Source organism: Caretta caretta, chromosome 4 (assembly GCF_965140235.1).
Source record: "Caretta caretta isolate rCarCar2 chromosome 4, rCarCar1.hap1, whole genome shotgun sequence".
Lineage (NCBI taxonomy): Eukaryota > Metazoa > Chordata > Testudines > Cheloniidae > Caretta > Caretta caretta.
The window spans coordinates 103439620-103466521 of record NC_134209.1 but is presented as its reverse complement, the minus strand read 5'-3'; the positions used below and the strand labels follow the sequence as shown (position 1 = coordinate 103466521).

Here is a 26902-nt window from a genome sequence, read left to right as displayed (position 1 = left end):
AAAAAATCAGCCTACTACTTAACATACACTACTAGTTAGAGGCTCCAAGCAGTAGATCATAAGTAAAGCTACGTTTTAGTCACAGGTATTTTTAAAGTCATGGACAGGTGATGGGCAGTAAACAAAAATTCACGGCCTGGGACGTGTCCATGACTTCTACTATATAGCCCTGACTCAATCTGGGGAGGGGTAGCTTGGGAGTGCCCTGGGTGCTGGGGGAGAAGGGGAAGGGGTAGGTGCCACTGTGTGGCCCAGACACCTGCTGGTGCTGGAGGGTGGGGGGAAATGGCAGGGCCAGCAGGCTCCCTACCTAGCTCCATGCCTTGCCGGAAGTGGGGACATTCCCCCTTGCTCAGCTCCTAGGCGGAGGCATGGCCAGGCATGTCCATGTGCTGCCTCTACCCAGTGCGCTAGCTTCACAGCTCCCATTGGCCAGGAACCGCAGACAATGCAAGCTGTTGGGGTGATGCCTGCAGGTGGAGGCAGCACGCAGAACTACCTGACCACATGTCCGCCTAGGAGCTGAGGGGGATGTTGCTGCTTCTGGGGAGCACCCCGGAGGTAAGCACTCCCCAGAGCCTGCCACCTCTCCTCCCCCCACCATACCTAAACTCTACTGCTGCTGGGGTGAGGGTGTCACAGTGGCTGGAGACTGCCCCAGCAGCAACTGGGCCAGGGGTGCCCCCGGCCCAGGCGCACCAGTGACTTCAGAGATCATGGAAAGTCAAGGAATCTGTGAAACTTGCAGACTTAATAAAATCAACTTTGAATGGATTATGATTAATAGAAATAAATAATTGGTCAAAAATGTTTGTCCATTTCTAAGTAAGTACTATGAAAATTAATGTTACCTCTGTATCAAAACTAACCTCTAGTGCCCATTGAAATACCTTAGGTTCTTAGACTTTTATTTTAGAAAATCTGCTTCATGTTTCTACTCAGAAAAAGGCCTACCATGCAAGAGTCCACAGTTCCAGACTCATAGCCTGCACATAACATCCTGCTGGTGATGGTCTTCATGTCAAAGTATGACTGGCATTGTTCTAGGGAAATAATACGAACTTCTCCTTCTTGAAGTTTAAAAGGCACTGGAAAAAAAATCTTTATTAAAGTATGCACTGTAATAGACAGAAATACTTATATTCATTGCTAGTTGAGATTGCAACATTCTTTTCTACTATGATAGGCTAAACTTAAAAATAGTAATGATAATAAAATTAGCTTTAAACGTGTATTTAATATAAGAAGAAAAGCTTCTTTGCCCCATTCCCGCCAGTAAGGGGGGTAGTTTCATATACTCCGACAAGTGGGGATTCACATTTCTCAAGCTCACAGGACAGTGGGTATAGGTGTGGGGATTGGCCCACCTTCTATTCCAGAGCGGGTGTGAGCATTTTATGTTGTGCCTCCAGCTAAACCAGGCTTAGAGTTGACAGACTGGGGAGGGAGCCTTTAAAAGACATAGCAAGAAAAGGAGGACTTGTGGCACCTTAGAGACTAACCAATTTATTTGAGCCTAAGCTTTCGTGAGCTACAGCTCACTTAGCTGTAGCTCACGAAAGCTTAGGCTCAAATGAATTGGTTAGTCTCTAAGGTGCTACTAGTACTCCTTTTCTTTCTGCGAATACAGACTAACACGGCTGCTACTTTAAAAGACATGTTATGGGACTTTTGAGATTGGGGGTTGGGAAGAAGACATAATTAGGGAGCATATATTTAGGGCTCAAAAGCCATGTCCCACAACAACACTGTCACCCTCATACTTAGTATAATAAACCCATCAAAGCTGATTGCTTTACTTGGGGTGGAGGGCCTATGTGAAGGCTTAGTTCATGGCAAGCTGTGGGCTGAATCTAGCCTGCACACATGGTCTGTGTGCACCTGTCTCCTACACACTAAAAGTTCTCTAGTGCATTTTGACACAGAAGCACCTCAAAGTGCACTAGGAAACATTTAGTGCATAGAGGCATGATCCACACAGCCACTTAGTGTGCAGCGGGCTAGACTTGCCATGAACTAAATTCTTGGGTTGATGAACCCTCAGAGAGCGTATCAGAGAAGAGCAAAACCTATCACACCATTCATCCTGTCCCAAAGGGGCCAGTGCAGGCTTGTTGCCTGCTGTCTCTGCCAAAACTCAAAGGTGAAGGGAAACTGTTAAACCTAAAGTACAAAGTACTAACCACTATGCAATCAAGATGAACACCTTTGTTTTATGGTGCTTAGTAACCTGTAACTTTGAACCTGATGTCATTGACAACATGACTGCTTTGGCGAGCAAAAAACCAACGTTTTGCCATTTACCAATGGTATGAAAGATCATCACTGCGTCATTAGGTCTGCTACCTTTAGAGTAGGGGTACACGGACAGAATGGATTTCTTGTTAGCAAACAGACTACACCAGTCAGTGGCATTTAAGTCATTGTTCTGGACTGTAGAACGTTTCAGTTTTAAAAGGAATGGTATGAATAGTATTACCCCATGTTTGACATACATACAATGTTATGTTCCTATTCTCCAGAGTTCAGGGCTTACCGCCTTCCCCTGCTCGTGAGTACAATAACTAAAAGAGAGAAATATTTCCACATCACTGGTACTTAAGAGCCAGGGCAGCCACAACATTTTCCCTCTGCTCTGTGTCATGGGACCCTGGCCCTTCCAATTAACAAAAACAAGGCAAAACCTTTCTGGGAGAAAAGAGGCACCTGGGGATTATGTGGGGGGTGGGATAAATAGCGCCACAGCATGCTATGGAGAGTTTTGGTTAAATAAATAAATAAATACATCTTGTTTAGTCAAGCGACAAGCCAAGATTTGAGCCTGAAGCTTTGCACACGGCTAACGTTATCGTCCTCTGATCATTTGCCACACTCTCAATATAGCTTCAAATGCAGCTTAAGCAAGTAACAGACTATAGCCAAGATTTCCAGGCTATTTCCTCAGTCGAAGCTCCTGGATGGGCAGTACTCTTAAAAATCACATCGTATATGTAGCTGCTGAAATATGGATTTAGCAGCCTGACTTTAACAGCTCCTGCCTTTGACAAGCTAAGCTCTAGCCACAGGTATAGCCTTTTGTGAATACATACAGCTTATGTACAAGTGGCCTAATAAGGCACAAGTATATAACTAGAGGTAGACACAGTGGTTTGCAATTGGAGCCAAGTAGTTAATCAGGTTAGTAGAAGGTTAGATTTCTCCAAAGAGTCTGGAAAGCATTCTTCTTACTTTTGTTGCCCATGTGTCCCCAGCCTGTGATGTAACAGTAGGTATCTGGCTCAACCAACTGCTCCCTGCTGGGTAAGCAGACTGGCCTTACATAACTTGTCTCATTGATATCTTCATTTAGTTCTACAATGCTGATATCATAGTCAACTACTGCTCTGTTATAGCGTGGATGCAAGATAATAGTCTTCACCAGTCGTGTCTGCATGAAGATTGATGGATGATCCAGATTGTTTATACCAAACACCACTTTCCAGACTGCAGCGTTTTCTCTCCTTTGTAAGAGAAAGAAAAAATTGTAAATTTCCCCCTACAGTTCTTTTATACACAGTTGTATAATTGAGGACTTCTGGATACCTTTCTGCAATGCACTGAACACACAAGTGGTACTACAGAACTAACAGAAATATTACTTTGAGGTTACACTAAAAATTAAGATCTCACCAAAAAACACACAATCATACTTTCTTTCCTTCAAATTTTCCACTCAAGGAACACAGGGCTAGATTCACCAAGGGACTCCACGAGAGAGAGCCAGCAGAACGTCAAGTTTTATGAATTCCACTGTGCCTTACCTGGATTTGCATATACCCACCAGTAAAAACTTACGCCTAAGTCCCCCCGTGTGAATCTAGGCCTCAGTACTCAAACATTCATGAATTCACTCTTTCCTCACTCTTGTGAGGTTAGAAAGTTTTATAGATGGAAGAACTGAGCAAAGTCTCCTGCCTCCCATCCATGTATTTTAGCTGTAGTACCATCCTTCTCTTGTTAGTTTGTGCAACAGGAAGAACAATAATCTCAGGTTGCAATCAGGTCATGGCAAATTTTAGAAAACAATTCCTGAATAAAAATACTGGAAAAAGCAAAAGTCACAGAACCATAATTGGGTGGATAGTCACCAAATCACTAGAATAAAATTATACCCAAAACAATCACTCACGTTTCCATTTTTAGTGCAAACCACAAGAACAGTGCATATGCTGTTTTGAACAAGAGGCACCACATCAGAACATAACTTAGCTCAAATTGCCTTGCCCCTTCCCTGAGGGCTGCTATTATTTTTAAGAAGAGGCTGTATATATTTTAACTTTGGCAGAGGCTGGTCCTTCCTGGCTCCTGTAATGTGACAAGTGCCCTCAATTCCTATTGCCGTCAAGGTGCTCAGTATCATTAGGGCAGGGCTAGGAAATCCACTAATGTGGTTTTTTGCCTCTCTCCTGCTTTGTCACTAAGCAATTGATTTCTATGTGCTACTCAAGCAACTCTGAATTTAACTTTACAGCTCAAACAAGAGAGCTGTCCTTGTATTCTGCCACCAGCCAGTATCAAAAAAATCATCACATCACTTTGCTGTATGCCAGGGGTGGCCAATCTGTGGTTCCAGAGCCATATGCGGCTCTTCAGAAGTTAATATGCAGCTCCTTCTATAGGCAGCGGGAGTGGGGGGAGCTGATGTGGGGATGCTGATGTATTACTGTGGCTCTTTGGCAATCTACACTGGTAAATTTTGGCTCCTTCTCCAGCTCAGGGTGGCCACCCCTGCTCTATATGGAAATTATGAAAGCTGTGTCGTTCACGGCAACTGTCCAGCCTTAGGTGTTAGGCCCCAAGATGTCAAGTGTCAGCAACCTAAGTTTGAAGGTCACATTTCAATTTGACGTTTAGCCGTGATTGCCTAAGACTACGTTTCCATTATTGTATTTTTTAAAAATTGTAGCCATCATTATTGACATTTGTGGATTTTTGCAGTTGAGGAAGGGGAAGTAACAGTGTCAAGAGAAGTGAACCAACATCAGTTGAGCTGCATGCGAACTGCCATGTGAAAGTGTGGGCTGTATCAGAGGCTAAGAGTATTAAATCACATGATGAGAACTAGTGGGAAGTCACAGGTTCTCTGACTTCCCTGTGGCTTTTAAAAAAAAAAGGAAGCATTCACTATTTACATAGCTGATTGAACATGGTTTTGTAAAGCTTGGCTGCCTTTACAGAGACTGCGGCAGAAAGAAGCTGTGAAAATGCAAAAGTACAGCTCTTTCTCAGCACTGTGGTTTTCTGATTGCATAATAAATGTTATTTTCGATTAAAATAAGGTAACATGCCATTGCTGACATTGCAGACTCTCTCTTTTTTTGTCCGTCATGGCTCTCTGTATGACGACAAACCACAAGGCATATTTATGTCTTACTATGTCTTGTGGGAACAAAGCAAGGAAGGATTCTGAAAATGCAGAGCCATGGGCAATGAAAAGTCACAACATGAATATATTCTCAAACAGAAAAGAAACCTCTTGGTTAGTTTAAATTGATCGTAGGCGTTTTCATGGGATTTATTGCAAAACAGACTCAACAAAACCATAGGGTACATAATGAGGAAACACTAGCAATGGCAAGAAGATGGACTAGATGCTTTATGAAGTCTCATCGCTATTGTCTGAGTATCTAAGAGCACATTTGCTGTAATGTTCTCTGCGAGTGGCTGCAACACTTGTATACACATAGTCCCTGCATGCTGGCTGACTCTTTGCCAAAATGCCTCTAACTAATAAGTCTCAGGATAAAAATATATTATCTTTTAAGATCACTTTAAAATTCCTCTTTAATTGCTTTTTCTTTTTTTTTTTTTTGGCTGGCACAATTTAAAATAATTTTCCTCAGACCATCTTAATCCACAATACAACATCATAATGTCAAACAGATAAAGGAAACAGACTGGGCCCTCCAATTTATGAAAGTATACTTTTAAAATGATTTAACAATGTAAGACCTCACATTTATAGTTTGGTGCCACTATAGGGTCAGAAGAGTGAGCATAACCCATTTCTTGTAATTTCACAGTGTCAGATTCAAACAAGATATCGGTATAGAAATTTACAAACCTTTTCATCCCAGCAATTTCAAATGGCTGGCATTTGGGATTCATTCTGGGACACAGTGTCCTTTTAAAGGAAACATACTAGGTACACACTGATGCAGTATAGATCTATCCAGGGACAAATGAACCACTTCAAAAAGTCTAAGTTCTATAGAATGAAAACTTCCCCAAGCAGCTTCTCTCCTCAATCATCATTAACGGGTAATACCTCTCTACTGTCACGTTCTGCAATGTTGTTGCTGAGGGCTCTAGGACTAAGCCCCGCCCTTCAACTCAGCTTACCCGAGAAGTTCTTCCAAAACTATAGAAAGAGTTCAGCAACCGATAAACAGCATTAAGAGGAAATTTGGTTGACTTGTGTTTAAGTTTCCCTTTAAAGGAAAAAAATCAATGTATTGTAAGTTAGAAGTTACATTCTGGTCTTCCAGAGTGGGCTGTATGAGAAGAGAAGCTACTAACAGAAAAAAAAAATGTATCAGGTAAGAAATGTCTCATTGTGCTGCATAACGCCTTTCCTCGTTCATCTGCAATGGGGACTAGCGAGCAGTGAATCACAGAAATGGGATAAGTGGAAAGGAGGATAATGTGGAATTTTAATTACTGTTACAATAGAATAATAGGCAGAAATAGAGCTTCCCTCTCTATAAAAGCACAACTTTGTAATTTGTTTAGGAACCAACCCAGCACCAACTTTCTAATAAAAGATGTTACTACAGAGAAATGGAAACCTACTGTGTAAATGAGAGGCTCTCTTTCCATAATGCCACTAGGACCCATTTCAAGGGCAGCCTTGATGCCCTCTGTGCATGACAACTGGCCCAGGATTTTAACATCTTGCTCATAGCAACTATGAAGCCCTCAGACCCTGGCATTTAGAGTAAATGAGATGAACAGGATAGGACTGGTATGTGTATCCATGCAATGTCTTTAGATCGCTAGGACTCCACATGTATGCTGCATCCTTTCAAAAACGTGTGGAAGCTTGGAACAAAACAAGAAAGGCCAGCCACAGGTTTGTCTAGTCTGGCCAGGCTGATCAATCTTGACGCCTAATGACACTCAGTTGTGGAGTCAGATATAGCTGTATAAAGAATGCCACTAGCGCTGATACCAACTTTTCATGGTGCTTGGTTGCAGGATTTTGACCATCCATTCAGTAGAAACTCTAATGAGGCTAAGATCACCAGAACTTTGGGATTATTAATTGCATTAATTAGAGGCCAAGGTGGCATTGTGCTGGGCACTGTACAGAGGGAGCTTACTGTTTCCCTTCATTACCAGAAATGAAACTTGACCACATCAATGATTAAAATTTTCTCATTGAGTTCTGTCTAGATACCAAAATGTATCAATGAGGCTACAGAGAATTCCTGCTGAACTACACTTCTCTTCTGACGTGTAGGCTGTTAACTAGATGGTTCAGGTCAGGATGAAGGAGGTGTCCCTACTTCAAGAGGTCTGTTCTTTTCCACAGATGCAGTGAAAGTTCCTTGACTGTCTATTTAGTCCAAACCAGTGGCGGGCTAGGATGACAACTTCAGCTCTTGCGACTTCTTTTCTGTACCCTTTATGTGAACTGTCTTTAAACACAGCAAATTCTTCTCTGACCAGGACATTATTTCAAATGCCTCATAGAAGTTTTGACCTCTGGCTACTTAGTGGATTTGGAAGGGATACAAACATTCACCTTTAAGATCATAAACCAACTTCTAACTACATAGGAGGAAGATTCCTCTGGGGGACAAGTTGTTCTGTAACTGCCCACTATGGGGTTTCTTGCATTTTCCTCTTGCAGCTAGTATGACCACTAACAGAGACAAAGTACTGGATGCTATGGTCTGACCCAATATGGGCATTCCTATGTGTGTTTGTTCAGCCACTCTGCTGCTAGCCTGCTAGAAGTGTCGAAGTGAACTAAAAGGATATGTACGCTGCGATTTTGCAAAATTGTGTAGCACAAGGTGTGAGCTTCAGAGAGCTGGATGCTTTCCTTCTGCTAAGTAAGGGACCATACATCCTGAATCATCTTCTCTTCCAAGTATGCACCCCACCTTGCAACGCTTGCTTTTGTAGCAAGTATGCAAAAGTCTATAAGTGAAAACTGAGTAAACTGTCAGCAAGTTGTTTGTACTTGCCCATAAAAGGGCATTCAGACATGATCCAAGAGTGACACCTAATTTTGCATTGCATCAGCTGTGTTATTCTACAACCTCAGAAGGAATCTCGGAGGCACATTGTGTGAAATCCCATGCACAGGTTGATACTGATGCATAAACCAAGTCAGTGTAGACAGTTAGCTATAGCTGACTGCTGGTAGGAAACAACTTTTGCAATGATCTCTTCGATCTTTGCAAATCTTTACCATGGTGGTAAAATTATGACCCGTGCCAGGTCTTTTTTGACTCATCTTTTTTGACAGTTTTCTGTTGGGCTCAAAAAGCCCTTCTTGATTTTGAACTGGTGCGTTTGAATCCTTTCTAGCAGTTGGCAAGTTATGAGTGGGTCTGTTTCTCTAAACAGGAAATGGATTGTGAAATTGTCCATAAATATGTATAGATGGGTAACTACTAAAAGCCATTTAAGACTTTGGGTGCAGAGGGTGGATCAGAAGGCAGAGTCTTGTACATGAACTGTGAGCTGTCATACATCAATGCCCATTTTGTCTTTGTCATGCTGAGGTTTGTTGGTTTGTGAAGAAAAAAAAAATCTAGGTCTTCCCTAGGAGCTTCTCTTCCAGTTTATTTCCTCTGCTAGTAGAAATAGTCCCTTCTTGAGTACCCTGTTGGTGGTGACCAACAGATTGCTATGCTGGATTTCATAGAGATGCTTGAGGCCGCTCAGCGTTCTCAGATATTAATTTCTCCAAAGTTTTCCCCACATAGCCGCTCATGTATAAATTTGGCTGCACAAGGTATCTGTTTAAGACGAGTGATTGCTACTCATGGTGTAGCCATGGAGTTAGGAGGCAATGCTCATCTCAAATCACATCAAGAGCCAGGAAATATTCCAAAGAAATAATATTTTACACACTGCTCCCAGCATTGACCAGAATGTGAACCTGAGACCTCTGACATTCAAAGCAAAAATCATATCCCTAGGCAGTAGTAAGCAAGAGGCTCATCAAGTTGGTTTTCCTTATTAAGGATAGGATCTGAATGGCCACAACTGAAGCTTTGAAATTTCACTCTTATAGTCTATAAGGGATCTTTTGGAAGGAAGCCCCCTTCTTATGCTTTGACTGTCTTTCACTGGTGGAGCTATTGCTGCACCAACTGTAGCTTCCCAAAGTTTATGGAATTTTCATCCATTTTTATACAACATAGTTTAACATTTAGTTTTAACCAGAAATCCCCATTCAGATCTTGTGATGTTCTTAAAGCAGGCACATACTGGAAACTCTGTATCTAATTTTGCTTAAAGGAGAATATTTTATAATTATTAATGCATTCTCTGTGAGCCACTGGCTTCTTGCCCTGTGAGAGTCATGAGGTTTTTTGGGTTTTGTTAGTTTTTGGTGGTACGCATATGAGACTTTCTCTGGTTGTTGGGAGGAGGGAGGTAGCATGCTATTCATCCTGGCCTAGGGACCACTTGATTGGGATGGGTACTGGAACAAATATTCGGATTGGTGTTCTTTTGAAGGCTAGCTGGTGGGCTATTTCCACAACCTACTGCCCACGCTGGCTATCACCCTGGTAAGTACTTCAGGAGCAACCTAGTGTCACTCTCAGGCTTTACTCACTAAATCGGGAGTCATTTTGAACATGGAAAGGGATTTTTCATTTGTCTCGCTGTAATCCCATGATGGTTGAGCTGCATCAGAAATGGAGTCCTCCTGTGCCCCTGTTCTGTCTCATATGGCCTGAGGTGCTCCTTATATTTTAGTATGAAGCCAGTCGATAGGGAGGGGGAAGGGAAGCGAGAGACCCCTTCTCACCTTTCAGACCGTGAGCCCCTTTCCCTGGCAGAGTGAGGGTCTGCAGGCTGACAACCTGATAGGCACAAATTCTCACCACACTGCAGCCTGAGGCAGGGCTCACTAGGTGTACCAGGCTTCTCTGCCTACCCAGACTATGGCGTAGAGTGGGGGAGGGGCAGTGAACCTGATACAGCAAGATGTGGGAAAGTCCTGTAGAGGACAGAAGCCCCGACCAACCCTCCCTCAGGGTGAGATGGCAAAGGAGACAGGGTTCAAACCCTGATTTTTACACCCCTTGCTCATTAACAATACAAACTGCTGCCTTACAAAAGGGACACTTGCTTTTGTCTTTTTTTAAAACCTGAAGTCTCGCTAAGATGTGAGGGGGTTCTCCTCTGTATGAATGCTCATGCTCCAGGTGAGACTTCCCATGATGGAGTCATGGATTTGGATGGCGGATGAAGCCCTGGCACAGCTGTCTGGCTCAAAACTCTATGCAAGTTGGCAACCCTTGGCAGCAGGCCATAGCTCTCCCTCTGAAGCCCCATGCTCTGGCAATGCAAGGATCAGTGGCAGTAAGCCATAGCTCACCCTTTAAGTTTCCTGAAAAGCTGCCTACAGCACCCTTTGGATGTGGCTCAATGCTTGTAGGGGTTCTCTGCTGCTGTGGTGGGTGGGAGGGAGGGAGAGCCTGTTCAAAAGGTGCTGCATCAGAGGGATGGAGCCTCAATGTTCCAGTGATTCCTCACATCAGGAAAGGGTAAGGGGAATTAGAAGGTGAGATGAAGTTGCTGCTGCACAAAAATGAATACAAATGAGAGTTTTAAACAAAGTGGGGTCAGGAGAAGCTGAGCCACCAGTTTGTTCTACTGCCAGAAGCAGAATTTCTGGTGGCCTGAGTTGAAGGGTGGCACTTCGTTCAGTGCTGTTGCTGGAGACTCCAGGATTATCTCCAAACTCCACAGGTGGGAGGCATCTCCCATTAGGGATGAATGAGCTGAGAAGCTGTGCAGCAGAAATGTACTTAGACTATATGAGGGGAAAGCATGTTAACTGTTGAAACACATTTTAATTCTCTTTAGAAATCTAATTAATAGGACTTGGTGCAAAACATGAAGTATGGTAATAAACTTCCACCCAAAATTCTGCTTAATCAGAATGATACCGTGATTAGCATTAAACTGTCACCCATGTCTGGTGCCTGAGGTACATCATGGTTCCTGTGCGTCAAACAGAAAATCCTTGTGGTATCAAATCTCAGATACTAGAAATTTTCACTCCATGGTAAGTGCTGACTTTTTAATAATGACAGTGGAGATAGCGTAGCATTTCTCTGTAATTAGAAAAGGCAATAAATAGCTCCATCATCTCAGATACCACTGTGGCGAAGTGTCGATTTTATTTTTTCTGGTTAAACAGCTACCACTGTCCCTGTATTCTTGTGTTATTTTTATTCTGGCTCTCAGTGAGAAGATTTATTACTCTATAGTTATATGAGACACATTAGTAAAATATCATAAATGAAAGGGATAGTTTTTTATGAATTTCCTAGCTGAAAGTCAAAGCCTTTATCAACTTTAGGTATCAAAGTGAATATTAAAACTAGTCAAACCCTCAGCTGAAATCATTTAATAACATTCATTGTCTCTTTAGTCTCCAAAAAGAGATTTGCTGTTTTGACAAGATCTGATTTTTTTTTTAAATATGTTTATGTGGAAGTTATTTGTCTAACTAGCCATTTGTATGTCAACAGTAAAACTGTCTCAGCTCTGCTCACCCCTCAAAGCAGTGTGCTACCGTCAAAACCCATTTGTTTGCAATCAAAACACAGCCACATATGTGCCCACTTGGTTCACTCTGCAGAGAGCACTGCCAAGGCCACCGTCCTGGACGACTAGTCCTGCCACCAAGGATCCTCTTGCTCATGCGAGCTGCAGGGCGACGGCCACAATCTAGCGAGAAATGTAAGATACAGTGTGTTATTCACTGCCACGAAATTCAACATGCATAGAACGTTCTCAAAATCTGCTCTGAAAAAAATATTGCAAAGGGATTTCTCTCTACGGAATGAAGTTATAAAACTCATGAAATTATGTTGCACTTATGGGAAGAATTTATAAAAACAACACACTGTGCTGAATTCCATATACAATGAGCCAAATTCATCCCTCCTTTCACTTCAGTGGACTGAGCCCAGGGATTAATTTGACCTATTTAGGTTCCCAAATAAGACAAACGGGCGGGGGGTGGGGGGGAAGGGGGGAGCCAGACTAAGTTGGAAAAGTTTGGCTTTCTCTGAGAAGTAGAGCTATCAACCTATCCTTGGGCAAGGGGGTTATATCACCTGTCAATCACCAGCATGCTGTTGCTACCCTGGACTACACCCCAGAAGTGGCACTGGAGTAGCACATTGGAAAGCCTTTGCCCAGTCCCAGAAGTCCAAAGTGTGGATGTGCATCTATCTGCAGGATATATAATACTTGCTCTACTCATGGAAATTTCAAATGAAAAATAGCTGTTTGCTCATATATAGCTTGCCAGTGAAGATTCATTTTTTACAATGCCTATTCTAATGCTTTGTCCATTCTAGTTTTAAATATCCACCACTTCCCTTGGAAATTATATCATATTGTTATAAATTTCACTGACAAGAAGTTTTCCATTAACTTGCTGGTCAACTACACACCTTTTAAAAATATGTTCATCCCTTTCTTTTAGTTCTCCTTTTTAATTCTGGGATTGTAATGTGACAGGCTCTTATAAATCTCTTGTTTTATTACTGCCTAATTTAGAGAATTGGCTGAAATAGTATCAGTTTCTGGAATCCTTCCCCAGGAGAGGATATCCTGTTTTGCATATATGTGGGAATTTAGCGATGAAGAAATAAATTAGTACAATGTTGATTTGTAACTATTAAATTCTTAGCACGTTCCCTCAAATAACTTCAGGGGGCAAGGACCTTTGTGTTGCTTTAAAGTCCTCTATATGTACTACATGTAAGAGGCAAACAACCTTACAGAGTCCTACAAGATGACTTTTTTTTGGTAATAGTAAACTTTGAGTAGTTTCCTGGATCTAGGTCATGCTTTATGATTAATCTTTGTCATCAGGCTAATATATTTATTCAAAATGTTCTTCAAGAAAGCTTTTTCATTTTGTAGAACCTAACATCCATCTGAAGAATTGCTGTATTTTCAAACCACTTAAACTTGCACAATCCACTGTGCATTTAGATTTAATCTGGAGTTTTCGTCTTTAAATGTCCCTATCCCCTTGACAGTCACAGCTACAAATGGATCACATACTATATCAGGAGCTTACTTACTATAGTGGTAGCAAAAGATGTTCCCAACAGGAATAAAAGTTTAGTCTAATCAAAACATGGATATTGACAAGATTAGGGGAAACCAGGAATTCATCCTTTGGTTCTGGTTCCATTTGCAAGACATTGGAAATATGATAATACCAGTGCAAACAGTTAGTGATATAATTTCTGGGACAGATTCTGTTTTCAGTCAATCCAGAGTAAATCCAATAAAGTCAGTGAACTTACTCCAGACTCACTAATATCTCAGTCTAACCCTTTCTCACTTGACTCTATGGACCAAATCTTTATGTCTTTATTCAGGCAAGTTTCCACAGAAGCCTGAGAGAGTCTTCCTAAGTAAGACTTGAGGAAGAATTATGTAACATGCTGTCATAAATATAAAGGGAAGGTAAACACCTTTAAAATCCCTCCTAGCCAGAGGAAAAACCCTTTCACCTGTAAAGGGTTAAGAAGCTAGGATAACCTCGCTGGCACCTGACCAAAATGAGCAATGAGGAGACAAGATACTTTCAAAAGCTGGGGGGAGGGAGAAGCAAAGCCTCTCTCTCTGTCTGTGATGCTTTTGCGGGGGAAAGAACAGGAATGGAGTCTGTCATCTTAACCTCTCTGTTTTTAACTAACTTTACACCCGAGAGTTAGAAAGAAAACAAAACAAAACAAAAACTTGGCTTGTAAAATTTTGCTGTGCTGTCCGGATACCTATGTTCTCTGATAGTGATTGTCAGCCTACAGAGAAATCCTTAAAAAAAAACCTAACACCTTTGTCTCCAGGCAAATAGGCAGAAAACCCCTCTAGTTGCTATTAGGAAAAAAAAAACTTCTTCAGATCTGCCTTTAGGTAGAGAAAACTCCAGCTCACAAAAGACAATTCCCTTTTGTCTCTGCTCTGGCCCCAAAGCACAGAAAAAAAACCTCTAACTGCTTTCAGCCAAAAACCTGCTTTTCAGCAGCCCAAAGGAAACAAAATTCCTTTTTAAGATCTGTGCTTCTTGTTAAAAAAATCAAAATCCTAAAACAAAACCAAAAACTAACACCTTTGTCTCCAGGCAAATAGACAGAAAACCCCTCTAGTTGCTCTTAGGTAAAAAACAACTTCAGGTTCAAAAGCATCACACAGACAGAGAGAGAGGGGCTTTGTTTCTCCCTTCCCCCAGCTTTTGAAAGCATCTTGTCTCCTCATTGGTCATTTTGGTCAGGTGCCAGCGAGGTTATCCTAGCTTCTTAACGCTTTACAGGTGAAAGGGTATTTCCTCTGGCTCGGAGGGATTTTAAAGGTGTTTACCCGTCCCTTTATATTTATGACACATGCAGTACTTGTAACTATATCATCATACCAATTATGGACCAAGTCTGCTCCCTTTGAAATTAATTGCAAGACTCCCAATTAATTTAGTGGGGGCAGAAGCCAGCCTTAGTCCAATACAATGGACAATTTCATCATCAAAAGGGGAAAAAAGCTGAAAACACTGGATGTAGTGGCCAAAAAAAAATTAATGGGAAACTAATAGATGAACAAAAGTATATCAGATTTCAAAGGGAAATACACATTAAAGATTTGTTTTTGAGAAACTATATTTCAACATATCAAAGACACATGCTTAAGAATCCAAATAAAATGCTCTTCGTATGTTGTTCCAGGAATTATATGTTTTTCTCTTACCTTTTTTGCTACAGAGAAGGGACACTTTGCTTCTGCTTTGACATGACTGCCTAAGTGTTGAAACAATAAAAATTAAAAACATATTATCAATTTACATATCATATCAGCCCAATATAAAAGCAATTGGATCATTTGTTTAAACACAGCAAAATCAATCCACATGATACAATGAAACACAGGGAGCATTATATTGGGACACCAGAAATTGCACTGGCTTCCAGTTTGTTTCTGAAGGCAGTTAAAGGTGTTATTTTAGATATATATAAAGCCTTTATGAATTGGGTGCTGCATATTTTAGCCCTGGTCTACACAACGAGTTTAGGTCGAATTTAGCAGCATTAGATCAATTTAACCGTGCACCCATCCACACGATGAAGCCATTGTCGTCGACTTAAAGGGCTCTTAAAATCGATTTCTATACTCCACCCCGACGAGGGGATTAGCGCTGAAATCAACATTGCCGGGTCAAATTTGGGGTAGTGTGGACGCAATTCAACAGTGTTGGCCTCCGGGAGCTGTCCCAGAGTGCTCCATTGTGACCACTCTGGACAACACTTTCAACTCCGATGCACTAGCCAGGTACACAGGAAAACCCCGGGAACTTTTGAATTTCATTTCCTGTTTGGCCAGCATGGCAAGCTCACCAGCACAGGTGACCATGCAGTCCCAGAATCACAAAAGAGCTCCAGCATGAACTGAACAGGAGGTACTGGAGCTGATCACTGTATGGGGAGACAAATCTGTGCTATCAGAACACCATTCCAAAAGATGAAATGCCAAAATATTTGCAAAAATCTCCGAGGGCATGATGGACAGAGGCTACAACAGGGACCCACAGCAGTGCTGCGTGAAAATTAAGGAGCTCAGGCAAGCCTACCAAAAAACCAAAGAGGCAAATGGCCACTCCAGGTCAGAGCCCCAGACGTGCCACTTCTATGAGTTGCATGCAATTCTGGGGGGAAGGGGAGGCCCTACCACTACCCCACCCCTGTCCGTGGACACCTGCAAGGGGGGAGTCTCATGCAACAGGGATGAGGATTTTGGGGATGAGGAAGGTGAGGAGGAGGAGGAGGATAGTGCACGGCAGGCAAGCAGAGAAACCGTTCTCCCTGACAGCCAGGAACTGTTTATCACCCTGGAGCCAATACCCTCCCAAGGCGCGCTCCTGGACAATGAAGCCAGAGAAGGCACCTCTGGTGAGTGTACCTTTGTAAATATAATACATGGTTTAAAAGCAAGCATGTTTAATGATTAATTTGCCCTGAAGACTTGGGATGCATTTGGAGCCAGTACAGCTACTGGAAAAGTCTGTTAACATGTCTGGGGATGGAGTGGAAATCCTCCAGGGACATCTCCATGAAGTTCTCCTGGAGGTATTCCCAAAGCCTTGGCAAAAGGTTTCTGGGGAGGGCAGCCTTATTCTGTCCTCCATATTAGGACAAAAAGAAAAGGAGTACTTGTGGCACCTTAGAGACTAACCAATTTATTTGAGCATAAGCTTTCGTGAGCTACAGCTCACTTCATCGGATGCATACTGTGGAAAGTACAGAAGATCTTTTTATATACACAAAGCATGAAAAAATGGGTGTTTACCACTACAAAAGGTTTTCTCTCCCCCCACCCCACTCTCCTGCTGGTAATAGCTTATCTAAAGTGACCACTCTCCTTACAATGTGTATGATAATCAGGTTGGGCCATTTCCAGCACAAATCCAGGGTTTAACAAGAACGTCGGGGGGGGGGGGTAGGAAAAAACAAAGGGAAATAGGTTACCCCCACCCAGGACGTTCTTGTGGCCTTGTCCTTCCCTCCTCCCCTCCTCCACCACCCCTCCCGGGCTACCTTGGCAGTTATCCCCCTATTTGTGTAATGAATTAATAAAGAATGCATGATTTTGAAACAACAATGATTTTATTGCCTCTGCAAGCGGTGATCAAAGGGGGGAGGGTGGTTGGCTTACAGGGAAGTAGAGTGAACCAAGGGGGGGGGGGTTCATCAAGGAGAAACAAAGAGAACTGTCACACCGCAGCCTGGCCAGTCATGAAACTGGTTTTCAAAGCTTCTCTGATGCACAGTGTGCCCAGCTGTGCTCTTCTGATCATCCTGGTGTCTGGCTGCATGTAATCAGTGGCCAAGCAATTTTCTTCAACCTCCCACCCCGCCATAAACGTCTCCCCCTTACTCCCACAGATATTGTGGAGCACACAGCAAGGAGCAATAACACTGGGAATATTGGTTGTGCTAAGGTCTAACCGAGTCAGTAAACTGCGCCAGCGAGCTTTTAAACATTCAAATGCACATTCTACCACTATTCTGCACTTGCTCAGCCTATAGTTGAACAGCTCCTTACTACTATCCAGGGTGCCTGTGTATGGCTTCATGAGCCATGGCATTAAGGGGTAGGCTGGGTCCCCAAGGATAACTATAGTCATTTCAACATCCCCAACAGTTATTTTCTGGTCTGGGAAGTAAGTCCCTTCCTGCAGCTGTTCAAACAGTCCAGAGTTCCTGAAGATGCGAGCATCATGTACCTTTCCCGGCCATCCCACGTTGATGTCGGTGAAACATCCCTTGTGATCCACCAGTGCTTGCAGCACCATTGAAAAGTACCCCTTGCCATTTATGTACTGGCTGCCAAGGTGGTCCAGTCCCAAGATAGGGATATGCATTCTGTCTATCGCCTCACCACAGTTAGGGAATCCCACTGCAGCAAAGCCATCCACTATGACCTGAACATTTCCCAGAGTCACTACCCTTGACCCTTGCAATCTCAGTGATTGCACTGGCTACTTGGATCATAGCAGCCCCCACAGTAGATTTTCCCACCCCAAATTGATTCCCGAATGACCGGTAGCAGTCTGGCATTGCAAGCGTCCAGAGGGCTATCGCCACTCACTTGTGAACTGTGAGGGATGCTCTCATCTTGGTATTCTTGCGCTTCAGGGCAGGGGAAAGCAAGTCACAAAGTTCCATGAAAGTGCCCTTATGCATGAGAAAGTTTCGCAGCCACTGGGAATCAACCCAGACCTGCAACACTTTGTGGTCCCACCAGTCTGTGCTTGTTTCCCAGGCCCAGAATCGTCGTTCCACTGCATAAGCCTTCCCCATTAGCACCAGGATGTCCAAATTGCCGGGGCCCATGCTTTGAGAGAAGTCTGTGTCCATGTCCTCATCACTCTCATCACCGCGCTGCCGTCACCTCCTCACCTGCTTTTGCAGGTTCTGGTTCTGCACATACTGCAGGATAATGCGCAAGGGGTTTACAATGCTCATAACTGCTGCAGTGATCTGAACAGGCTCCATGTTTGCCGTGGTATGGCATCTGTAGGTGAGCAGAGTTGCAGCAGAAGCGGTGGCTGACGATGGATGCCATGAGAATAGATATTTATAGAGAATGACGAGGACCTGCGAGGTGGATTCATGAGGGCAGGAGAGCAGAGTTGCAGCAGAAGTGGTGGAGGATGACGGTTAGTACCGCACACATTTCCCGAGGAAGAACACACATACCCGGGAGCCCATGACAGACAACATGGAGAAATTCGATATTGACACAACAGCAGCAGAGCAGAGTTGCAGCAGAAGCGGTTTATGACGATGGTTAGCAGTCCTACTGCACAGTCTGCTGTCAGCAGCACCCAGGACACGACAGCAGTGGTGTCACTAAGCTGAGCTGAGCGGGCTGCACGCTTGCCGTGGTATGGCGTCTGCGTGGAAAAAAGGCGTGAAACGATTGTCTGCCGTTGCTTTCATGGAGGGAGGGGTGACTGACGACGTGCCCAAAACCACCCGTGACAATGTTTTTGCCCCATCAGGCACTGGGAGCTTAACCCAGAATTCCAATGGGTGGCGGAGACTGCGGGAACTGTGAGATAGCTACCCACAGTGCAATGCTCCGAAAGTCGATGCTAGCCACGGAAGTGAGGATGCACTCCGCCGACGTAATGTGCTTAGTGTGGACATACGCAATCTACTTCTATAAAATTGACCAAATTTCATAGTGTAGACATACGCTTAGAGACTACCTCTTTCTTTATTAATTAACCCAACAGCTGAGATGTACTATCTGATCATTCCTAAATTCAGACATCTGAAGGCAAATAAATCTCTGTGAAGCTCTCTTGGTTCTTCCAGGTAGGTGAAAGATTTTTGTTGACACTTATTTGATAGAAAATGGCTTTTAGATTAAACAGAATCTTTTGCCAAAAGAAATTCTGGTCTTTTGATGAAAACCCAGAAAGTTTCCAAGGAAAACGTTTATCCAACTGAAGAGTTCACATTTTTGTTGTAGGTTTTTGGGAGGGAGAGAATCATTTCCCTACCAGTAGTATTGATTCTACAGTTCATTTGCCTCCTTGTGTCACATAGTCCAAGGTTCATTGACTTCAATGGGATTACTCACACTATGAGTCAAGTTATTCATGTGCATGACTGACAGTACCTGCAAATCATTAAACCCAGTCAATAAGAGAGAGACATCTTGAATAAGATGAAATATGAACAAGACACCAATTGCTATGAAGATCTCAATATTTATTTACTATACCTATGGATTTGCAAAGAATGGAAGGCCAAATTATTGTTATCCATGTTTTTAAGTTTTTTTCTGTGTGTCTTGAGGGACTGATGAGCACAATATACTAGTGCAAATATATATATATATATATATATATATATATATATTTATATATATATATATATATATATATATGAGAGGCTTTCTTAGATTTCAGTGACAGTACCACTTAAAATCTGGACAAGTTCTCAACCAAAACCATATTAAAACATAAATCAATTTTGTGTTTCTCTTTTATATTAACCCAGATAATTTTCAGGCCAGCAGAGATATCAGGAATGTGGGCACATATAGAAATTAAAGGAAAATCAAATACAGGTCAGGCTTCAGGAAAAATCCTTGTTCTGGAAGAATGATAAATGTGTCCAGTGTTCTAAGAGGCAGTATTACACGCTGTTATAACATTGCACTGTACATAAGAACGGCCATACTGGGTCAGAACAGAGGTCCATCTAGCCCAATATCCCTGTCTTCTGACAGTGGCCAATGCCAGATGCCCCAGAGGGAATGAACAGAATAGGTAATCATCAAGTGATCCATTCCCTGTCACTCATTCCCAACTTCTGGAAAACAGAGGCTAGGGACACCATCCTTTCCCATCCTGGTTAAGAGCCATTGATTGACCTATCCTCCATGAATTTATCTAGTTCTTTTTTGAACCCTGTTATAGTCTTGGCCTTCACAACATCCTCTGGAAAAGAGTTCCATAGGTTGACTGTGCATTGTGTGAAGAAATACTTCCTTTTGTTTGTTTTAAACCTGCTACCTATTAATTTCTTTCAGTGGCCTCTAGTTCTCGTGTTATGAGCAGGAGTAAATAACACTTCCTTATCTGTATTACTAGATAGAGCAAAAAAAGAATGAAGTATACTAACTTATATTTATATTGTGCTTTTCATCCAGAAGGATCACAAAGTATTTTACAAACTTACTGTCACTTGCTGGTTTGAACTGGAGTAAACCGTGGATTCTCTGTAACATCTAGGCAAGATTTGAGGACTTCAGTAATTGAGGCAGTGGGTCTATTACAGGAATGGGTAAAAGGTGAAAGTCTGTGGCCTGCAATGTGCAGGAGGTCAGACTATATGATCATGATGGTCCCTTTTGGCCTTAAAGTCTATGAGTCTAATTTAAACTTATACACAAAATACTGTAGAGAGAGTAAAATACTGTACACTAGGGGTTTTCAACCTGTGGTCTGTGGACCCCTGGGAATTTCCAAAGGGGTCTGCACCTCCATTTGAAATTTTGTAGGGGTGTACATATGAAAAAAGGTTGAAAACCACTGCCGTATACCATGCACACTATGGTGAAAGACAAAATGATAAATACCCTTGCATCTATTTGAAAATTTAAGATTTTTTTTTTACATAAACAGAATGTAATTCAACTAGGAATTTGGCTAGGCTACTGGAATTAACACTTCTGTTGTAAAAAGGCTATGGGCCCTACTCAGGCCACTACAGGTCAGGAACTAAATTCTATATATCACTGGAAAGATGGAAGAGATGAATAGCCATAATGGATGAATACACAAATAAATCCAGCTCTGAAGTAAACTGGCATAACTCCAGTGACATGAATAGAGTTAGAATCATAGAAGATTAGGGTTGAAAGAGACCTCAGGAGGTCATCTAGTCCAATCCCCTGCTCAAAGCAAGATCAATACCAACTAAATCATCCCAGCCAGGGCTTTATCATAGAATCATAGAATATCAGGTTTGGAAGGGACCTCAGTAGGTCATCTAGTCCAACCCCCTGCTCAAAAGCAGGACCCATCCCCAATTAAATCATCCCAGCCAAGGCTTTGTCAAGCCGGGCCTTAAAAACCTTTAAGGATGGAGATTCCACCATCTCCCTAAGTAACCCATTCCAGTGCTTCACCCTCCTAGTGAAATAGTGTTTCCTAATATCCAACCTAGACCTCCCCCATTGCAACCTGAGACCATTGCTCCTTGTTCTGTCATCTGCCACCACTGAGAACGGCCGAGCTCCATCCTCTTTGGAACCCCCCTTCAGGTAGCTGAAGGCTGCTATCAAATCCCCCCTCACTCTTGTCTTCTGCAAACTAAGCAGTTCCCTCAGCCCAGTTCCCTCAGCCTCTGCTCACAAGTCATGTGCCCCAGCCCCCTCATCATTTATGTTACCCTCCGCTGGACTCTCTCCGATTTGTCCACATCCTTTCTGTAGTGGGGGGCTGAAAACTGGATACAGTACTCCAGATGTGGCCTCACCAGTGCCGAATAGAGAGGAATAATCACTTCCCTCTATCTGCTGGCAATGCTCCTACTAATGCAGCCCAATATGCCGTTAGCCTTCTTGGCAACAAGGGTACACTGCTGACTCATATCCAGCTTCTCATCCACTGTAATCCCCAGGTCCTTTTCTGCAGAACTGCTGCTTAGCCAGTCGGTCCCCAGCCTGTAGCGGTACATGGGATTCTTCCGTCCTAAGTGCAGGACTCTGCACTTGTTCTTGTTGAACCTCATCAGATTTTTTTTTGGCCCAATCCTCCAATTTGTCTAGGTCACTCTGGACCCTATCCCTACCCTCCAGTGTATCTACCTCTTCCCCCAGCTAAATGTCATCTGTGAACTTGCTGAGGGTTCAATCCATCCCTTCATCCAGAACATTAATGAAGATGTTGAATAAAACCGGCCCCAGGACCAACCATTTTATACTGGCTGCCAACTAGACATTGAGCCGTTGATCACTACCTGTTGAGCCCAACAATCTAGCCAGCTTTCTATCCACCTTACAGTCCATTCATCCAATCCATACTTTTTTAACTTGCTGGCAAGAATACTGTGGGAGACCGTATCAAAAGCTTTGCTAAAGTCAAGATATATCACATCCACTGCTTTCCCCATATCCACAGAGCCAGTTATCTCATCATAGAAGGCAATCAGGTTGGTTGTACCAGTTTACACTGAATTTGGACCATAATACTTAAATATTTCAATGGTTTCTTAATTATGGTTACCACTTTCTAGATAGCTATCAAATGTAACAGATAACTCAAACTTGAGAATGGGAAATGGGGGGAGAAGGGTACATATTGTGCTCAGAATCCTACAACAGAAAAACTAAACAGTGAACCATATGTAGTTCTGTTGATAAATATCCCCTGTGGAAAACATGCAAACACTTTTTTAAAATAAGAAGAGACATTATTATTGTTCAAACCCGACTGGCCATACATTTACACAATCATTATTCCGCTCTGTGCGATCTGGGCCAAATTCTCAGCTGATTTACAACTCTGTTGAAATTAATGTGGTAGCCTGGAGTTTATGTTGTATAAAAATTGGTGTAAAAATCTATCCTGCTTTGTCTGAAAACAGATTGCAAAATTCTATTCTCACTGGAATTAACACTTCTGTTACAAAACAGACACTTTGCCAATCTCAGTAATGTAAGTATGTTCTCCTTAAATGTATGGAACTCCTAGGGAAATTCCTAAGCAGTTCTACTTGTGTAAGGAGTGCAGAATATCAGAGTGAATAATGAGAGTGAAGTTGTAAGAGACATTAGCCTCACTGTGAAATTTACATTACGTCATGCATACATATGTTTATGTGAATGCAAACAGAGATACCTTTCTACACTCAGAACACAAAATTCACTAATGGAAATACCATCCTTCATTGCTATAGCTCCGTCCACCTCTCTGAAGCACATATGGAGCACACACTAGCTGTCCCTTACCCTTTCACTACAAGGGCAGGTAATGTGGATGCATTTTTATTCTTCCAGTCAGAATGCAGATTCAGCCACTTTTGATGGTGTAGTTGCTCATTTTCTTGTATAATTTTTGTTGCAGACGGCCCCCTGAAACAAATAAAAACAGTCCATGGAACTTCAAATATCTTTGACTCTGACTATCCATACATTAAATTGATGGGAGGGAAAGATGCTTTACTACTTCCCCTTTATGCCAAAGTCGGGCAATTGAATGATACTCCAGATCTGCAGATGGTTGCGGGACAGGTTTTGGCCAGTCAGACCTACTCACATTTTACCGTTATTCATGATAAATGTTCTAACAAGTGGGAGTGGGAAAAGGAAACGGCAAAAGTTCTCTGGTGGCAGAAAATATAAGCATTATTTCACATCTACTTTATTCATTACTATTACATTTTGGTCATAATGCTCAGAATCACATCCAAGCTTTTTCTTCCCACAAATTTCCTTTCCAAGCAATTTTCAGTTACCCACTATGTGTCTGTTTAGCTCATATTGCTTCCACAAGATATAACCAGGAATGATGATCACAGTATGGATTGATTTTATTCATACTGATCAACAGACACAGGAAAATTTCAGAACATATCAAAATAGAGTCTCTTAAACGGAAGTAGCAGATAATCAGATTTGGCAGGTTGGTAAGATCAATTTTCCCCCCTTTTTTTCCTGGTAGGTAAGACTTCCATCTCTCTCTTTGAAGCTCTTCATTGTAAGGTTACTTATACAAAGAATCAAGCCCTCAGTTACTTACCTGGTTCTAGATTCAACAACTGCTTGGTCAAAAAATTATACATTTTTCTCCTGAATTAATTTGTACAAGATGCCGTTTAAAAAAAACTGAAAAGATTTTTTTAAACCATTTATGCATTAGACAAGCAGGTCAATTTAAGGGAACATCAGATCATTCTGCCCCAGAATACAAATGCCTTTTAATAAAAAAAATTAGCAAATTCTCAAAACAGCAGGAAGATTCTTCATGGATTTGGATTTCAAAAGATATGGTGCATATGTGCAGTAACATGAAAGCTGTGTAAACATAGTGATCATTTGTTAAATTTTATCATTTCATTTCAGGCGATATTGCACTCTTGAAATATTGCAGAAAAGGATCTAGGGGTTATAATGGACGAGAAGCTGGATATGAGTCAACAGTGTGCCCTTGTTGCCAAGAAGGCTAACGGCATTTTGGGCTGTATAAGTAGGGGCACTGCCAGCAGATCGAGGGATGTGATCATTCCCCTCTATTCAACATTGGTGAGGACTCATCTGGAGTACTGTGTCCAGTTTTGGGCCCCACTCTACAAGAAAGATGTGGAAAAATTGGAAAGAGTCCAGCAGAGGGCAACAAAAATGATTAGGGTGCTGGAGCACATGACTTATGAGGAGAGGCTGAGGGAACTGGGATTGTTTAGTCTGCAGAAGAATGAGGGGGGATTTGATAACTGCTTTCAACTACCTGAAGGGGGGTTCCAAAGAGGATGGATCTAGACTGTTCTTAGTGGTACCAGATGACAGAACAAGGAGTAATGGTCTCAAGTTGCAGTGGGGGAGGTTTAGGTTGGATGTTAGGAAAAGCTTTTTCACTGGGAGGGTGGTGAAGCACTGGAATGGGTTACCTAGGGAGGTGGTGGAATTTCCTTCCTTAGAGGTTTTCAAGATCAGGCTTGACAAAGCCCTGGCTGGGATGATTTAGTTGGGGATTGGTCCTGCTTTGAGCAGGGGGTTGGACTAGATGACCTTGTACGGGGAGACTTTGGCAAACCAGTAAAGTGCCTGAAACCACTATGGCTTATTGCTAAAAGCAGCCAAGTCAGCAGGCTGTAAATTGGCCATTCAGCACTCTCAGTTTAACCAAGGCAGGAGGGGAAGGGGGTTTTTGGGTGCCACAAAGAGGGCAGCTTGACCCCGCACCCTTCCTGATAAGAATTGTGTTGAGTTGCTGATACATGCATTTTAGAAGAGCAGGATGTGCCCCAGGAATGTCTATTGGGGCCTCAAAGCTGCAAACTCTGGAAAAACTCACACCTGGTTAATCGATAATCAGAAGGAACCTCTTGCTTGACCATTGAAACTGCTTACTTAACAAGTTTGCTTTAAGGGACATGTCATTCTATTACTAATGTATAAATAAGGGGGAAAAGTCTGAGGTGGTGGGACTCTTCAGGACTGGACTCTCCCTCTGGATGCATCTTGTGTTCCCCACCGGCAGATGGGCTGCCGCTGTGCCACTCGAGAGCCACACTCAGCTTTGGTAATTATCAAGGGTTGGGGGTGTTTTACTAACCTGTTGCGGACGTGTGTATAAGTGCTTGAGACTAAGAAAGGTTTAGCTTTAAGTGAAAGCACTCGTGTTGTCCTGTTTGTTTCAGCCATCTATTGGTCAGATGGCCGTGTCTCCCCTGATTTATTTCCTGACACCACCTCGCACAGAGTAAAAGTTACCAAGAGCTTTGGGTTGAAAGAACCCTGGGTAACAACCTCCTGAGGTCCCTTCCAACCCTGATATTCTATGATTGCTCTTCTGCAAAACATTTGGCAAAATTGGCTATTTTTTTATCTTAAAACCCTTCAAAAACACACATTTCTGAATATTTGCTCTTGTGCTGTGAATTTGAAATGACTTCCATATGTAGCTCTACAGCATGAGTTAACTAACAAAATACCAGATCCTGAAGTCCAGTGAAACTGTATAGGGTACAGCTCAGGTGCACTAAAGTTTGCCTTTATGCTCCCTTGATCCTGAGCTCTCTATATGTTGGAGTGGTTCCCAAGCATAAGTAAGAGCAGGTACTCTAGAGTCATTTATGCTAGCTGCGATCAGCTCCAGGAAGCTGAACAGCAGGCAGCACCTGGCAGGGCATACGGAAGCCTCCATCATGTTCCATTGCCCCTGGTCCCATGCATCCTTCTCCAGTAGCAGAAAGGCAAGGCTATGTTCAGGCCTAGGTAACATCAAAGCACAGTGGGACTGTGCAGCTCCATAGCGATCTATATGACAGACACCCCAGGGCCAAAAATTTTGCCCCTCCCAAAAAGGGGGACTGAGCTGAAATTAAGGGTGTATATATTAGAAAGAAAGAAAGAAAGAAAATCTTAGGGGGACACGCACAAAGACAGAAAACTGAATAGTAATATGGAAGATACAGGCAAAGGAAAAATGTGTAAGGGCGGGGCTAGCTCCAGACATTACAAACTTTTAGATTTAGATTGACAAACTTTAAACTGATAAATAGATGTTACATCCTCTGGCAAAAGCAAGTTTTTGTTTGCTTGACTGGTTAAAGACATCAGATAAATAAATGTTGGAAGATTCAGAAGAGGTACCTAAAGCAGCTTTCTGTCTGGAGCTGGAGCTAAAGCAGTGCAATGGACTACCACTGAAAATCTTTCAAAGCTGGTGAAACTAGAGGCAAAACCCCACCCAATTGTGATTTTACTAAGGTGGGTGGCAAGGGTCTAGGGAAAATAAGTGGGAAGAAAAAATAAAACCCTGTTATTACGATCGTTATTTAAGTGTTGACAATGTGCTTAGGAATGATGCTCCCATTTCGGCAAAGTGCTCAAGCATGTGCTTAAC

At 42.5% G+C, this 26902-nt stretch overlaps 1 protein-coding gene across 5 annotated transcripts in view; it reads right to left on the bottom strand.

Annotated features, from left to right (window-relative positions):
* CORIN (corin, serine peptidase) overlaps nucleotides 1–26902 on the bottom strand; it is a 331431-nt gene that overhangs the window by 2333 nt on the left and 302196 nt on the right. For 4 of the 5 annotated variants that reach the window (XM_075127943.1, XM_075127946.1, XM_075127944.1 and 1 more), the window contains 5 exons: nucleotides 23287–23409; nucleotides 15007–15056; nucleotides 11796–11970; nucleotides 3229–3500; nucleotides 955–1088 (listed from right to left, as the gene is read on the bottom strand). In XM_075127943.1, the coding sequence (XP_074984044.1) occupies nucleotides 955–1088; nucleotides 3229–3500; nucleotides 11796–11970; nucleotides 15007–15056; nucleotides 23287–23409 (754 nt within the window). The remainder of the gene's footprint in view (nucleotides 1–954; nucleotides 1089–3228; nucleotides 3501–11795; nucleotides 11971–15006; nucleotides 15057–23286; nucleotides 23410–26902) is intronic. The other variant, XM_075127945.1, reaches the window with a different exon arrangement.